Below are 16,317 nucleotides of genomic sequence, written 5' to 3'. Positions count from 1 at the left end.
GATGAGTACTGCCCTGGGAGAGAGGATGTGAGGGTTTCTACTCAGGCTCTGTCACAGACTTGCTGGGTGACCTTGGACAAGTCATTGCCTCTCTCTGGGCCTCTGTGCTTGCTCTTGGCAGTGTTGAAAGATGAGCTTCGTGACTCCTCAGCTTTGAGTCTCAGCTGCTGGGGACCATGGCTGTCTCGCTCAGCATGGTGGCTTCAGGACCTGGCACAGCCTGGCACATAGTAGACACTCAAAAAGTACTTTTGAAAGGATAAAAGAGTGAGTTAGCTGTTTGATTGGTTAGTTAGCTCTCCAATGAGGTAGAGATGATTTGGGTCTCAGTAACACCAGAAGAAGCCAGCGTGTGGAGATTTAAATGACTTGCTCAAGGTCACACAACTAGGGGCATTCATTTGAACCCATGTTTTTGTGGCTCAGAGCCCTGCTCCTGACTACCTAGCATGCTCTAGTGTAGGATCCCCTGCCTGTGCCGTGGGGCCAGCCAAGTCCCTGTCGCCATTTCAAGTGTGTAGTTTCAGAGCTCGTATGCTGGCGCCGAAGCAGCCCAGGTCCCAGGCTGAGATCAGTGGACAGCCCCTGAGATCTTGCAGAGTCCCATAGCCCAGCTAGATGTCTGCCCTTCCTCACTGTGCCTTCCCCCCAGCTGCTGTGGGACACCCCAGTGGTGAGTCAGTTTCAGATGGACCTGTGCTGCCTTGGTGGCTATTCTGTGGTCCACGCAGATGATGGGGAACATGTTTCCATTCCTTGGGAGTGAGGTTTCTGCCCACATCCTGCAGCTGGGCTTCCTCCAGGGCTGGCAGCCACAAGCATTTTCCCTCCTGGCACCTCAGCGTGGTTTTTCACTGCCCGTGGGTGAGCCGCGTGGGGAAGTGTGTGCAGACGTGTGAACGTGCCTGTGTGGCTTGAAATATCTGAGAAGGCCCAGCCAGATGTTCTCGGTTGATGACGCCTGCCTGGTGGTGAAAAGGGGCGGTGGGTTTAATTTTCGCGTTTTTCGTTTGTGTCCATGAAGCCTCTGTTCCCTCTGATCCCCAGACAAGCCTTCCAGCTGGAACGGAATCTTTATTGCAGTGGGCGTGGTGTGTGCCTTGCTGGTGGCCCTGCTGATCGCCGCCCTCTACCTCCTCCGAATCAGACAGAAGAAAGGTGAGTGGATTCCTCTCTTCACCTGCAAGAGTTTGCCCCTGGGCTGTCCTTCCAGAGGGAGAGGCAATGAGAGTGCTTTGGGCTACATGTAGCTTAAGCCGTGAAGACGTCCAGTCCCTTCCGGTTACAGGAAGTCCAGAGGGAGCAGTGCCATGGCTGGTGCAGCACCTGCGCCAGGCTGGCCTCTGGGTGGGGCCCTCCTACGGCCTTCCCGTCGTGGGTGCAAGATGCCCATCCCTGCTCCTGGCCTCATATCCTCAGGGGACCACTACTGAGGTGGGAAGCAGGGAGCTGCCAAAGGGGCAAGAGGGTCTCGGGGGGTGGTAATATTTCCCAGGAGCCCCCCCAGCAGACATCTCTTCACCTTCCCTGTCCAGGTTATGTGACCAGCCCTGGGCAGGAGGCCCAAAGGGAGGGGGATAGTACCACCAAGGCTGTGGGGAGGACTAAATGGGAGACGACAAGTAAAATGTGAGGGAAGTGCGTGGCACGCAGCAAGTGCCCAATAAATGTTGGCTCTTGTCGTCAGTGTTGCGTGTGAGCCCAGAACCATGAGCCACCTCTCTGGACAGCTCTCCTCACAGTGGCGAGGTGTGTGGCCTTGGACTCCACAGCTGGAGGGTACAAGTCCAGATCCAAGACATGGTCCCCTGGCTTATGTGCCTTTGTGTGTGTGTGTGTGTGTGTGTGTGTGGTGGGGATTGGTGCTGTAGCAAGGCCTCTGACTTTGGAATCAGACAAACCAGGGTTCCAGACCCTTGTGATATACTCTAAACAGTCAGTGTGGCCTCCCCAAGCCTCGGTTTCCTCATCTGTAAAATGGGAATGTATAGTGATACCTACCTGGGAGGAGAGTTATGAGACACAGATAAGCTCCTGTGAAATAACAGCTCTGACGCGTCCTCAGGCCTCAAATCATGCTGTTCTCTTTCCCACCCTTGGAGGAGACAGTTTTAAGCCAGTGTTTCTGAAACATTTTTTACTACATGTGATAGAAGTGCATACATTTCATGTCTCAACTCAACACACACACACTCCTATAGATGAAATTGGAACTCTATTTTCCTTTTTGTCTTACTCTGTGCTAAATTCTCTTAAAAGTGCTGGTTGTGACCCGCTGTGTGCCACAGCCTGTGAAGTGCAGCTTGCCGTCCTGAGCTGCCTTTCTGCGCCCAGGCCACAGGCTGAGCTCGGATGGGCACGTTGTGTATCGGTCACGCATCCCTTCTGCAACCCCTCACCTCTGCCCCCCAAGTTTCCCTCTGACGTGGGCTGGCTAGAAGGACTCAGCTCTAAGTACCAGCCGAGCCTCAAGCTCCCCATCCTGGAGAGCTGAATCAGGCCCACCTTTCTGGAATCTGGAAAGAGGTTCCACCAGGAGATCCATGCAGGGGTTCTAAAGTTCCTGGAAAGCCCCACACAGGAAGGACTCCTCCTTGGGTGGGGAAGCGGGGCGACTCGCCCACCAAGGGTGACAGGCCAGCCCATCAGATGGCCTTCACGGCAGCCACGCTTAGTAAAATCCCAGCCCCACTTTGAGGCCCATCCCTGGGCACCATGCCAGGCTCCCAGCACACATGAGCTCATTCCTGTGGGCTTAGGCGTCAGTGACCGGGTGTCCAGAGGAGGAATGGGCGTTTGGAGAGCTGCAGACCCTGGTGGGTCTGTTTGTGTGCAGAGCCCAGCTCTCAAGTATCGTCTCCAGTGACAGTGACAACTAGCACTCACTCAGCTCTTCTGATGTGCCAGGCACTGTTCTCATCACAGACCCCTGCAGTGGTTTTACTAAACCCATTTTACAGATGAGGAAACTGTGGCATGGGAAGGCTATAAAACTTACTCAAGGCCTCACAACTGGTAAGTGATGGGGCCAGGATTCACCTGGGCAGCGGGTCTGCAGGGACCACATTTGAGACTCTGCACATCCTCCCCACTAATGAGACACCCCTTCATTGGTCCCTGAAGGGGTCTGCCCATCCTCTACCTCAGTACTCACAGTGAAACGTCCTGATTTCAACTCCACCACTTACCAGCCGTGGGACCCTAAGGAGTCACCCAGTCTCTTTGGTATAAATGGGGTGATCAGTGTCCCATCAGTGGACTCCCTGAGACGACTCGTGTCCCAGCGCTTTGCAACCCATCATCCTCCCTCCACCCATCCTTCCTCCATCCAGACATTAGATGCTAAGCTGCAGCCTTCCTAGCTGGTACCTGCTCATCTAAACATGCAACACCTCCCGGGCACCAAGCGTGAACCTGGCCATGAGAATTCTTGCCTCGCGGCAGCCTCCAACCTGTTAAAATGCGGTGCGGAGCACATTTGAGTGTGCGTGTTGCTTTTTAATTACACTTTTACAGTGAAATGGGAGTCAGATGCTGGCTGAACCCTGGGGACTGCTCTGTGGGATGCCCTGTATCACAGATTTAGAATCTCTGAACCAGATGGACCATTTTTGCCTCAAGATCCTTTTTCAGAAAGTGGTGACATTTAAAATAAATGGATGTCCAGCCCAACGCTGTGAGTTAAAGCACTGAAATCTAAGCTCAGAGAGGGAAAATGACCCACCCAGGGTAACACAGCGAGTGAGTTGGTGGCAGAAGTGGGATTCACACCTGCTCCCCCAACTCCCAGCCCTGCTAGAAGCTGTTCTTCGGCAGTGAAAGGCCTTGATTGGGACCCAGGTTTGTCGCAGGGTCTTGGGTAAGGTGTGTGGTGAAGGGAGGTGAGGCCCAGACAGAGTAGGGCATTTGGCCCCTCCCAGGCTGGAGGCTGCTTTTGGATCTGACCTTTGGCAACTCCCAGAGGTAGGAAAGCAGGAAGACTCAGCTCCCTGGTCTTTCTGGATGGAAGATAATAGACACCCCACTGGGCTGGGTGTGGGAGTTTCCTGTGGTTTGAAGGAAATGATTTCAGCAATTCCTCCCAACCTCCCAACGTCCCTGGAGGTGACCTTTGCCAAAAAAAAAAGAAAAAATGTTACATAAGAAAAGTGTATTTCTAGGTTAAATAACCAGCTTTTGTTTCTTTTCTCTTTCAGCCAAGGGCTCCACTTCTTCTACAAGGTAAGTGCATGCTGGGTAGGATGCTTTGGCAGTTGTGGTTTGGTTGACTGACCACCCCCAACACCGCAGAGCACAGCCACACCCACTGACCCTCACTCCCATGCCATCAACCTTTCTACTTCTTTCCTTTGTAAGCTCCTCGCACCAGGTCCGTTTTTAATTTTTGTCTCAAATGAGGGGATTTCAGCACGCGGAGGCACTGACTTCTTGCGTGCTGTCCACAGACAGCGAGACCCTTATCAAATCCCATTTGGGCTGTGGCAGAAGCCTCCACACATCCTGCACGCGCCACCCCCAGATCCAAGTTGTGTACTTTGCTCTTTCCTTCATTCAGTAAATATTTACTGACTACCTTGGCCCGGGTGGCCCTGGGAATGCCGGGGTGAGGAGGACAGAAAGCTTGTGTGCCCTCCTGAAGCCCGTGGCCTGGTCCCAGGCTCAGGCGATGACGTTACATCACAGACAGTACATTAGTTTGTTGATTCATGTCTTCAGTGATTTTTGCTAACTCCCTACTGTGCGTCCGCTTAGTGCTGAGCGCTGGGGATGCAGCAGTGAGCAAGAGCCATGGGGCTCAGATGCTGGTGAGAGAACCAGACAGTAGGTGTGGAGGCGAAATGATATGTCATGTCACATCAGGTGGTGACAAACACAGCAAGGGGTTGGAGATTAACGGTGGGGGCTATCTTAGGCCGCCGGCAAGGGGGCCTCTTCTAAAGAGGAGATGTGAGCAGCGAGCTACGAAGGGGTCGTGCCTGTTGGGCGACAGGGCAGGTGTGGCAAAGGCCGGAGGTGGGATGTGCCGGGAGGACTGGAGGAGGCCTCTACGGTTGGAGCAGAAGGGACGAGGGGAAGGGCAGGAGATGAGGTCAGGGGAATGCAGGTCCACAGTCTCTTAGCTGAAGCCCTTGCAGCCAGACGTGTTACTAATCCAGACTTTCTCAGCCTTCAGGAAGGCCCCTGCTGTCACCCCCAGAGTAGATGCAGCTCCCCATAATCTGCCACGTGATGTGCCTGCGTGGAAACACGCAAACATCCGTACTAAGGACAATAACAAAAGCCATAAATAGCTTCACGTTCGTTCAGACCAGGTTTTGCCACCACGCAGGTTTTGCAGCTCTTTTGGTTTTTCAGGGCTTTGTGGATTTCAGAATTGCAGGGCAGGAACTGAGGATTTGGAGTGGAGGCCAGTGGTCCAGGACATGTGGCCTTTAGCACTCAGGTTTTACTCCCAGTGGGTTGAGGAGCCATCGGAGGGAGATGATCTGACTGTTGTTTTAAGAGTATCGCCCTGGCCACCGTGTGTTGAGCAGTCCCCAGGAGGTGAGGGTGGAGGCAGAGAGGCTGGGGCGGAGGCTGCTGCAAGGATCCAAACAGATGATGGTGGCCTGGACCAGGGTGGTGGGATGGACTGAGAAATGTCAGATTCTGGATATATTTTAGAGGGAGAGCCAAGAGGACTTGCTGGTGATAGACGTAGAGTCAAGGACAGTCCCACGGTTGGGGGCAATGGAGGTGCTGTGTGTGTATAGCAAGTCTGCTCATTTCCAAGGGCAAGACTCGGCTCCCATCCTGTGCCTTAAAACCTTCACTGGCTCCCCATGGCCCTCAGGATAGCCCAGATGCCTTGCTGGGGCCCTCGAGCCCCTCATGGTCCGGCCCCACTGACTTGGACAGTTCCACTGCCCGCCACCCCCCGTCCTCGCAGTCTGCGGCTCAGTCACGCTGCACTCCTTCGCATCCTCCCACACGCTGCATCCTCGCCTTCCTCCTAGGCTTTGTGCACCGGCCTCTCTCCATGAGGTGTGCCCTCCACCCCTGCTCATGTACCACCCAGGGTCTCCACCTCTCCAAGGGACAGCAGTCACAGTGGGCTCTGTGCACGGCGCCCCCTGGAGTTGTGTGACATGGACGCTAGAGTGGGCACCTCTCCTTTCAGCTGTGTGCCTCCTGCTCTTCCTTCTGGGCTCAGAGAGGATATCAGCACCCCCAGGGACAGGGGCCCCTCCTGTGAGCTCAACTGATGCCCCTGCATTGACACGCTGGTGTGTTCAAGGTGTCTCTGCACTTGTCCCTATATTATAACCCACCCCTCTTGAGGGCAGGGACCATTTCCCTCATGTTCACTGCTGAAAGCCACTAAACTTGGCACCATGCCTAGAATGGAATAGGTGCTCATTAAAGGTTTGTTGAATGAATGAATGAGTGCCATCCCAGACCACTGCAGCATCCCCAGTCTCTTCCTGCTCCCAACTCCTAAAGCTCTCCCTCTCGGTGGCTTCACGGCCCCAAATATGGAAGGATCTCTCTTTTTTGTTTTATTTTTATTGTTGTCATTATTTGTTACTTGTCTTATCTCCCCAGTTAGACACTAAATTTCTGGAAGAAAAGGGCAGTGTCAATAATAATGACAACAGCGTCAGCAGCTAACGTTTATCAAGCGTGCGCCGTCTTCCAGGCCTGCATCTGTGCTTTTACCTAGATTAGTCCATTGGTGATTTTAATTATCGCAAAAACCCTGTGATTTACGATTATCCCAATTTAATTGCACGGTGGGTCTCACACTTGAGTGTGGAGCAGAGTCCCCTGGAGGGCTTGTTAAAACACAGATTTCTGGGCCCTGCCCCCTGAGTTTCAGATACAGAACTTGTATTTCTAACAAGTTCTCAGGGTGGTGCTGATGCGGCTGTTCCCAAGCTGGACTTTGAGAACCCCTGTTCTAGAAGGTTATTACTATCCCTATGTGTGGTTGAGGAAACTGAGGCTCAGAGAAGTGGTGTCACATCCCCGAGGTCCCACAGCCAGTAAGTGTTGGGCCTATGCCTCCAGCCCCGATTTCTCTGACCCTGAAGCCAAGGCTCTTCCCCACTCTCTGATGCCTCCTGCTGCCTATTTCTTCTTCCCCAGAAAAGCCAACCATTTTCTGCCTGTTTTTAATTTTTCTAGCAGGAGCCTACCAGGGGAGCCGCGAGATCACTTGCTCCCTTTCATCTCTCTAAACCAAAGCAATAGCTTGTGAGCGGTAATGGTGGTTTCCTACACAGCGGCCGGCTTCAGCTCGGCTGGCTGGGATCACAGGCTTGCTTTCCAGAGGATGTTGGCGTAGGTCGCAGCCGAGCCCCTCAGGGAGGGCGCAAGGGGATGCTGCCGCTTTGAGCTCAAAGGGCCCTTCAGGTTGCAGGGCTGGTGCAGGGACTGGCTCCTTCTAACTCCCTGGGTTGGGAATGCACAAGCAGAACACTGTCTATAATCTTTCCTGCCTCAGACAAGAGAAAAATATGTCTCCGCTCCCTTAATTGGGCACTGGGGTTCATTCGGTTGCTATTTGCTCACTTGTCAGACATTCCCTGCCTTTATACTTGGAATATTTAGAGTTTCCCCGATTCTTTCATTTATTCATCTGGATTGAGCCCAGCTCAGTGCCAGGCCTTAAGCTGGGGGATTGCAAAGGGAAGAGAAAAAGACACAGGCCCTGGTCTCATGGCGCTTTTGTTCTGATGGGATAAATGTTCATTCATTCGTTCGTTCATTCCACAAGATTTGTGGTGTGCTAACATGGCACCAGCCCATTGCTAGGTGTCGGCTCTGGTGGTGAATGAGAGGGACCAAGTCCCTGGCCTGCCTCCCCATGAGCTCATGGTCCATTGGTGGGGCAGGTTAGCAAACAAACGGGGAGGTTAGTACACGATGTGATGCAGATGCTGACTAAATAAAATAAAGCCGGGCATGGAGCAGAGCTGGGGGGTGGGTGCAGTGGGCCATCAGCGAAGGCTGGTCTGAGGAGGGGTCATTTAGAAGATAGCTGAAGGACGAGAGGGCTCCAGCCGTGGGAATATCTGGCGGAGGGAATGGCCAGTGCCAAGACCCTGAGGCAGGAGCAGCTGGATGTGTTCATGGAACGTGGAGGAGGCCAGGGCAGGGAGTGGAGTGAGCAAGGGAGAGCAAGGTGGAAGACGCGAGCGTCCGAGGGGCCGATCGTGCCGACCTCGCCGGTTAGGACACGGAGATAGAGTTCACAGTGCGAGAAGGGGCTGAGAGTTTTGAGCAGAAAAATGGTGTGACATCAGGTACGCCTTTTACATGTGGAGAAGGGACCCCAGAGGGGCAGAAATAGATGCAAGGAGAGAGGAAGGAGGCCCCTTGGAATCCAGGGAGCTGGGATGGTGGAGATGACGGAACGGTTGGGTCGGATATGTGTTTTGGAGGCAGTCAACCAGCCTTGTGGTGGATTAGACATGGGCTGGAAGGAGGAGAGAGGAGAACCCAGGATTGCTCCCACTTCCGCAGCCTGAGCACAGGGGCATGCTGTGTGGACAGTGCCGTTCTCTGAGATAAGAAAGACCAGGGAGAGACAGACATGAAGAAACGGATAATTGCTTCCAGTCTGTAACATGGCTCTGAAAGAGAGGAACCCAGTGTTCTGAGAATGGAGTTCGGGGGTTCAGTGAAGGTTTCCCCAAGAAAAGGCTGTTTGAAACAGGATCTGAGAGAAGAGGAGGAGGGAAGCAGATGAAGAGGCAAGAAGAAATGAGTGTGCAAAGGCCCTGGGGCAGTCTGACTGGCATTCATTCCAAGTCACTTTTGAGCTCCTGGACCTAGTGGTGAGGAAGTATAGCAGGCGGACAGACAGACAGATGGACACAGAAACCAGATATGAAAATACACAGGGAGGTTTGAAATTGTCACAGAAGGGCAGCCCAGCCAGCCCAGCACTGTCAGAGAAGCCTTCCCAGGGAGGTGACCCCAGAGTCATGTCTTGAAGGATACACAGAAGTTAACAGGAGAAAAAGTGGCCAAGGGGTTCATTGAAGGCTGCTGTTGACATGTGAAGTAGCCCTCTTGACATATTCAGTGGGTGAAGAAGTGGGTAAATGAGGGCAGGGGAGCAAATGAGATGGACTTGACCCAGTAGGGAGCCCCAGAGGTTTGGAAGCAGGAGGGGTGTAGCTAGATCTGCATGATCTCTCTCCCCAGACGGTGCCCCTGGTCCTGGAGGTTCCGTTTCTCTGGCCACGTGGGGCCTGTCATGCCCCAGAACCACTTTCTGAGCCAAGCAGTCATGCCAAACCCATTAATAACCCCGCTGCCAAGCCCCATTGCTCATTTCTGACATTATCCAGGCTAACATCCCCAGAGTTGCCGGCTCGAGAATTTACACAGCTCCTGCAGATGGCTCGCCCTCCACCTTGACCATGACCCTGCCGTGAGCCAAGCCACCGCCTCCAATTACAGAATCAAATGCATGAACAGCTTCTCTGATTAACCCAGAGATGTGGTCCTTCTCTTTTCTTTTTCTTGAATTATAACACCTAGATGCGTATAATATAGAACACTTGGAGAATATGGGAAACTAAAAAGCAGGAACAAATACCACCCAAAGACCACTGCTGGGAGCATTTTACTGTGATTCCTTCCAGAGTTGCCCACACATTTTTCATAATTGAGATCATTCCACAGAGAATGTTGCTTTTTCACTTACCATTTTAATGTAATCATTTGTAATAAAAAAAAAAACCTCATCAACCTTTTAAATCTTTACGAATCTATCCTAATTTCCAGTTGGCAGAGCTGTCAGGTGTAAACCTCCCTCCCCCGTCCCCCTCTGTGACAAGTGCCCCAAAAATGTGTAATTATGAGTCAAAAGATGAGGACACCTTCCAAGCTCTTGATTTTGCCAAGCTGCTTCCCAGAAGGGTGGTGCCAGTTCGCTGCTCCTGGCCACGTGGGACCGTCCCAGTTTCCCCATACCTTGCCCAGCACGAAGGATTATAATTCCTAAAGAGCCTTGCTGATAGAGTAGGTTACAAAATAAAAATAGTGCATAGCTTGAAATTCCTCTTTAGTGAGGTCGACCCTCTTCTCCAGACTTTTGATAAACAGTTGTATTTCTGTCGTGAATCACGCATCCACATCCTCCGCCCATATAGGAAGTGGAACCTAAATGTTATTCTTATCAGTTTGCATGAGCACTTCAGATAGCGAGGATATTTTTATCTGTCTCTTTCCTTTTTAGGTTGCATGAGCCCGAGAAGAACGCCAGAGAAATAACCCAGGTACAGTCCTTGGTGAGGTGCCCTTCCCGGGAAACCCGATGGTGTGATTTTCTTACATCAACCGGAGTTGCAGATCCTGTTCTAAATTAAGACTCCTTCCCCAGGGCGGGAGGCTGGGGAGGGTGGAGGATCCTTGCATTCCTAATTTCCCCCATCCTCTGCTCCAGCCAGGAGGGTCCGTCCCAGCCTCCTTGACTCAGTGCCCCCATTGCACCACTCCAGGGGGCCCCCTTCACAATGGGTTCTATGTAAATGGTGCCTCTGGAGTCAGGCTGCAGCCTCCCTTGCTGTGGATCCTGAGTCCTGCCTCCATGCATTTGCCCAGGCTGGTCCCTCCACCAGGAGTACCCGTCCCGGCTCGCTCCCACCTCCTCCTCCAGCCCTTGACGGAAAGACCCTGTGTCCTTCATTACCTCACGCAAGGGCATACTCCCCGGAGCTGGCCACGTCCCCCCACATTGCTGAGGGATTTCACAGGCAACACGGTTGGCCTGTTTCCGAGAAACCTAGCCCTGCTGCTCACCGCTGACACTGTGAGACCTTGGAGGCACAGGGCTCCTCACGTCTTGTAAGCAGACAGGCCCTGCCCTGCACCCAGAAGGAGAGCACGCCGGCTGTCCTTGACATTTCCCCGCAGTTGTCATCCTTTTAGATGTAATCTGTTGAAAAGAGTCGGCTTGGTAAAAGGCACAGCATTTGTAGGTCAAAACGATGTGGCCTGCTCTCCTGACCCCACACGGCCCCCGGCGGCCCTGGGCAGGAACTCGTGTGGTAATTAGAAAAACGAGACAATTTCCAGGCATGGGAGGGGGACCTTCTCCCTAGTCGTTTTACCTCCGGACTTCTTTCTGGAACTTCCAGGGAAAGGACGATGTTGAGAAGAGCTGGTCATTGAAACCTGTGCAAAATTCTCAGTCAGCCAAGACTTACTGAGCAACCTACAATGTGCCAGGCCCTGGGCAGGGAGCAGGGCAGGCGCAGCCCAGTGCTTGGAGCTTGCAGCCTGCGTCTAGGATTCCCAGTGCCCTGGGCCAGCCCTCCAGGGAGGGGACTTAGTGCTCTTGGCTGGGGTTCCCAGGGAAGAAGGAGTGGGCAGGGGCAGAGGAGCTGTGTGGTGAGACCACAGCTGCAGAGTCCAACAGACTTTGACTCTTTTCCAGCTGTGTGACTTTGACCAAATTATTTAACTTCCCTGGGTCTCAGCTTCTTCACCTGTAAAATGGGGTAAATAACTGCTACCAAGCAGAGTTGTGACAGGGCCTAAGTAAGTTGACCCATGTCATCGCCTGGGGCTCGGAAGCCATCGGGAACTGCCAACTAGGAGTCATGGTTGTCAGCAGCTCCCCTCTTCTTTTACAGCGTAGGTGCCAGGCACAGAGGGAGCCAAGTTTATAAGTCATGATGGGTAATTTTAAGGCTGCAGTTGTGGGTGATAAGATTGGAGAGAGATGCAGGTTTGCCAGGCGGTGGGTGATTGCTAACATTTATTCAGTGTAAGTGCTCACTACATACGTGCCAGGCTCCGTTCTGAGAGCTTTACCTGGCTGACTTCATCCAATCCTCACAGTGACCCTGGCCACAGACACTATTATCATCCCTACTTTACAGATGGGGAAACTGAGGCCCAGAGAGGCTAAGTAAACTGCCCAAAGCCCCTCAGCTGGAGAGAGCAGAACCAGGACTCAAACTCTGGGTTTTGACTGCAGAACCTGTACCACCTGCTAACTGGCACCCATCGATACCCAGTCTGGATGCTTCTGACTCCTCTTGGCTCCCGCTCGCTGAGCCCTAATTTGCCACCCCATCCTCTCTGGGGCTTGGGGCTCCGAGATGACCTTCTCTCCCTCTCATTTAGATCCAGGACAGCAATGACTCACACACCCCTATCCTCCGTCTCCCAGTCCCCAGCTTCACCCTGAACAGGGCTGAAATTGTTGCTACCCGTCCATCCACTCATTCATTCATCCATTCATTCATTCATTACTGATGGGGCTTTTTCTGTGCCACCTTTGGTTTCTGCATCCTAACAAATGCCTAGTGAATATCTGTTGAATTAACGAGTAAATAAATGAATGTCCCCTCCCAGGGTGGGGATCAGCATCTCCTCAGATCCCCAAACAGACACAGTCCTAGGTGGCAGGTGCTGTAATGGAGAAACATGGCTGAGGAAGCACAGAGAAGGAGCCCTGGACCCAGCCGAAGGGGTTCTCAGGATGAAGCGGTGCTCTCGAGCTGAAATGCACAGAGCAGATTGGGTTTCCTTACAAAGAAAAGGAGAGGGGCAGATACTCTAAGCAGAGGGAAGAGCATTGAAAAGGGGGGACAGACTGCTGGAGGAGATGACATTGAGACAGGGCTGTGAGATGGCCACTGGCGCTCAGGATGGTCCCTCAGGCTGTGTGAGGAGGTGGATTGGAAGGTGAGGGCTGGAGGCTGGTGACCTTGGCCAGAGAAGATGGGGCTGCGAATTAGGGCTGAGCGGTGGGAGCCAAGAGGAGACAGAAGCATCCAGACTGGGTATCCATGGGTGGATGAGTGGCTGGGGGCTCCGGGATGACCTTCTCTCCATCTCATTTAGATCCAGGACAACAATGACATCACGTATGCTGACCTGAACCTGCCCAAGGGGAAGAAACCTGCCCCCTCGGCTGCCGAGCCCAACAACCACACGGAGTACGCCAGCATTCAGGCACGCCCGCCGCCAGGGACCGAGGACACGCTCACGTACGCAGACCTGGACATGGTCCACCTCAACCGGGCCCCCAAGCAGTCAGCCCCGAAGCCGGAGCCATCCTACTCGGAGTATGCCAGCGTCCAGGTCCAGAGGAAGTGAACAGGACCGCAGTCATCTCTAGGGCCTGTCCCCACGAGCCTTCCTGTCCCACATGGGGCAGCCGTGATGAGGACAGCCAGCCCGGTTCCCAGAGGGCTGAGGTGGCGCAGGCCCTGAGACCCAAGAATGAGGCTGGCTCTTGTCTCCCCAACTCAGGTGGCTCTCCAGCATTTCCAGGGTGGCCACGGCCCCCTGTCTTGCCACACATGGAGGCTGATGTTGCCAGACCAGCCAGGGAACCGACCTGGGAACTGGCCAGAGCCACCGGGGGTCCAAGGACTCTCATGCCTCTCTCCCTCAACGTGTGGGTCTTGGTCATGGTCTTAGAGACCCCTGACTGCCTCCTTGATGCTCTGCAGCCTGATCTTCCAGGATGAGGAGGGAGAAAACCCCACCCCTTCCTCCCACCACCACCACCCAGCTGGGGCTTTGGGAAAAGTTTTCCCTTTAGATCCAACTGCCCCATCCATGGAGAAGCTGGAGAAAGAACCTCTGGGACCCGCATCCCGAGACTTGGGGAGGTTGCTGCCAACAGTCCTGATCTTCCCATCCCCGGACTGATGAGCCACAGGCCCTGGGGGAGGAGAGGACCCTCCGAGGAACCATCACCACCACCACCAAGGAGCGAGTGAAAAAACCCACCTCCTCCTCACCCTCCAAGACTCCTTGAGGACCCATCATCCCAACCGTGACCCTCCATGTGGACCCAACTCTCCTTTCTAGACCTGAGCTTGCTTCCTCCAGCTAGCACTAATTCAGCAACATCTCGCTGTGGACGCCTGTAAATTATTGAGAAATGTGAAACGTGCAATCTTGAAACTGAGGTGTTAGAAAATTTGATCTGTGGTGTTTTGTTTTGTTTTTTTCTTAAAACGACAGCAGCGTTCTCTTGGCTCTTTGTCGTGTGTTGAAGTGCGTGGTGGTTCTTGTGCAGTCTAAGGTTTAACAGCCGGCTGTCCCGGAGGGCTTCTCGGACAGCAGACCCGGAGTTCCTCCAGAGCCCTGAGGATAGCGAAGAAGGTTCCAGTTTGGCTACTCCATGGAGATGCTTCGCTTTCTCTCCAGGACTAAATTGGCCATGTTCTCAGCTGAGCCACATGGCTGGTACTGATGCCTTCCGTGCCCCCAGTGTGGTCCGAACCCACCCAGTGCTCCTGCAGGCTGCCTCCTTCCTGGGGCAGTCCTGCCGAGACCTAAGGCCTCAGTCTACTCACCCACACAGAGGGGAGAGGAAAGAGGCCCTCCCTCCCCTCCATCTCACAAGCACTTTAGGGCCATGTAGGGTAGGAAGCTGTGCCTGGCTGTTCTCCCCACCCCTTTAGCAACCTTCCCCCATCCCAGCTCTCTGAGCTGGTCCTTACAGGAGGAATCTTCCATCTCTGCTCTCAAACCCTATTGGGATCAAACTGGAATAAATCCAAAACAGACAGGAGGACTGGGCAGCTGTGAAGCCAGGACTCACCCGCCTTCTGTCCCTCTGTCTCAGGAGCTTGGGCAGAGGCTGTGACCTCGTTACCCTCTGACCCCCCCACCCTTCCAGTTCAGTGTGGGAGCCCGGCTGGGCCCAGGGCAAGCAGACGTTGCAGGCCCTGTTTATGTGGTCTTCACGTGCAACTGATCAACTCTTAGAGCTAAGACACTCATCTTCACTGCCCCCTGGGTCCAGCCGTTTGATGCCCAGGGGATTCCTGGCTCAGGCTGTCAGAGCTAGAAGCTGAGCTGTCCTGCCCCTCAGCAGGTCGTCCCGGTGGAAGTCCGGATGCTCAGCGCACCCAGCCCTCTGGGGGACAAAGATTTGGTGTTTTACATGACAGCATCCAGGAATTAGCTGAGCCAACAGCCATGCAGGCAGCTTTGGCCCGACGAGCCAGAGTTTCTCTGTGGCATCTGGGAGCACAGTGGCCCAGCCACCTGGCTCGGGCTATTTCCAAATTCCAGAAGGTTGGCTTGTAAACCTTAGTCTCCCTCTCTTCTGCCCAGAGTGAGCACGTGTGAGAACACACACACACACACACACACACACAATTTTAAAAGAATGTTTTCTTGGTGCGATTTTAATTTAATTTAAGTTTGACTTTTGGAAGGGGAGTAAGAGAATGAGGCCAAGGAAGTCGTGTAGCTTAGCTTCAGCCTGGCAGCCTGGAGAGTCCCATACCTTGTGTATGAACCCCAGGAAAAGGAAGAAGTCGAAACAACAGTGCGGAAGGAGCGTGTTTTCAGGAGTTTATTTTAAGACCGCTGGGAAGGAAACAGGCCCCATTTTGTATATAGTTGCAACTTAAACTTTTTGGCTTGCAAAATATTTTTGTAATAAAGATTTCTGGGTAACAACGACCCTTTGGGTGTCAAGTGTCCATGTCTCTGGGAGTGTGTCCCCCGACCCCAGGAGCCTGGGAGAGGATCGCCTGTGGCCCCAGGGCTTGGAACCATCACAGGGTTTGGGCCTCTCGCTTGGGTTTTATAGACACAAAGACTGTTCCCTGGCTCAGAGGGAGCCGGTGTACGCAGAATTCCAACAGACAACCAAGTTCGGATCCCAGTTCTGCCGCTTCGTAGCTGCGAGAATTCAAGCAGCTCGCCTCTCTGAGACTCGGGCTGTCATGGGAACAATGGGGACCACACTACCTTCTGCCAGGGTTAGTGTGAAGATGACGGGGTCGTGGGGCACCGAGCCTCAGGCTTGGCACATAGGAAGCCTTTGCTAAGCGTTGGGTCATTCCTTCCCACCCTAAACATTGCACGGGGGGGTCTGGTTGCCCCTCACGACCCAGGGCATCTTGGACAAGCGGGCCACCCTCTCGGAGCCTCACTTTCCTCCTCTACCAAATGCAGGAAACCTACTGCTTGTCCTAGAGTGTCCTTGCCAGATGACTCATGTCAAGTGCTAGTATACAGTAGGTGCTCAATAAACGTCACTTTCCTTACCTCCTCTCCATCTGAATATTAATCATATTAGTGACAATTAGATAATAATGTTAATATAATATTAATAATACTTAGTGTTTACTGTGTGTCAGCACTTTGCATCGATTAACTCCTTTAAACCTCCCACTCGAGGTAGGAAACATTATTGACCTCATTTATAGACAAGGCACAGAAAGGTGGTGTAACTTATACAGGGTCACACAGCAAATGAGTGGTGTTACTGAGACCCAAACTCTAGCTGTCTGACTTCAGTGCTCAACTTCTAACCACAAGTTAATAATCAAT

The 16,317-nt window shown here is 53.2% G+C and overlaps 1 protein-coding gene across 5 annotated transcripts in view; it reads left to right on the top strand.

The window, feature by feature from the left end:
* Positions 1-15,441, top strand: part of LOC106823033 (tyrosine-protein phosphatase non-receptor type substrate 1) — a 42,214-nt gene extending 26,773 nt beyond the window's left edge. For all 5 annotated transcript variants that reach the window (XM_044747925.2, XM_044747924.2, XM_044747922.2 and 2 more), the window contains exons 6-9: positions 1,048-1,158; positions 4,197-4,221; positions 10,235-10,274; positions 12,853-15,441. In XM_044747925.2, the coding sequence (XP_044603860.1) occupies positions 1,048-1,158; positions 4,197-4,221; positions 10,235-10,274; positions 12,853-13,107 (431 nt within the window). In that variant the 3' untranslated portion in view covers positions 13,108-15,441. The remainder of the gene's footprint in view (positions 1-1,047; positions 1,159-4,196; positions 4,222-10,234; positions 10,275-12,852) is intronic.
* The last annotated feature ends 876 nt before the right edge of the window (positions 15,442-16,317 follow it).

The sequence above is a fragment of the Equus asinus genome, chromosome 15 (genome assembly GCF_041296235.1).
Source record: "Equus asinus isolate D_3611 breed Donkey chromosome 15, EquAss-T2T_v2, whole genome shotgun sequence".
Lineage (NCBI taxonomy): Eukaryota > Metazoa > Chordata > Mammalia > Perissodactyla > Equidae > Equus > Equus asinus.
This window is presented reverse-complemented; position numbering and strand designations above follow the sequence as displayed.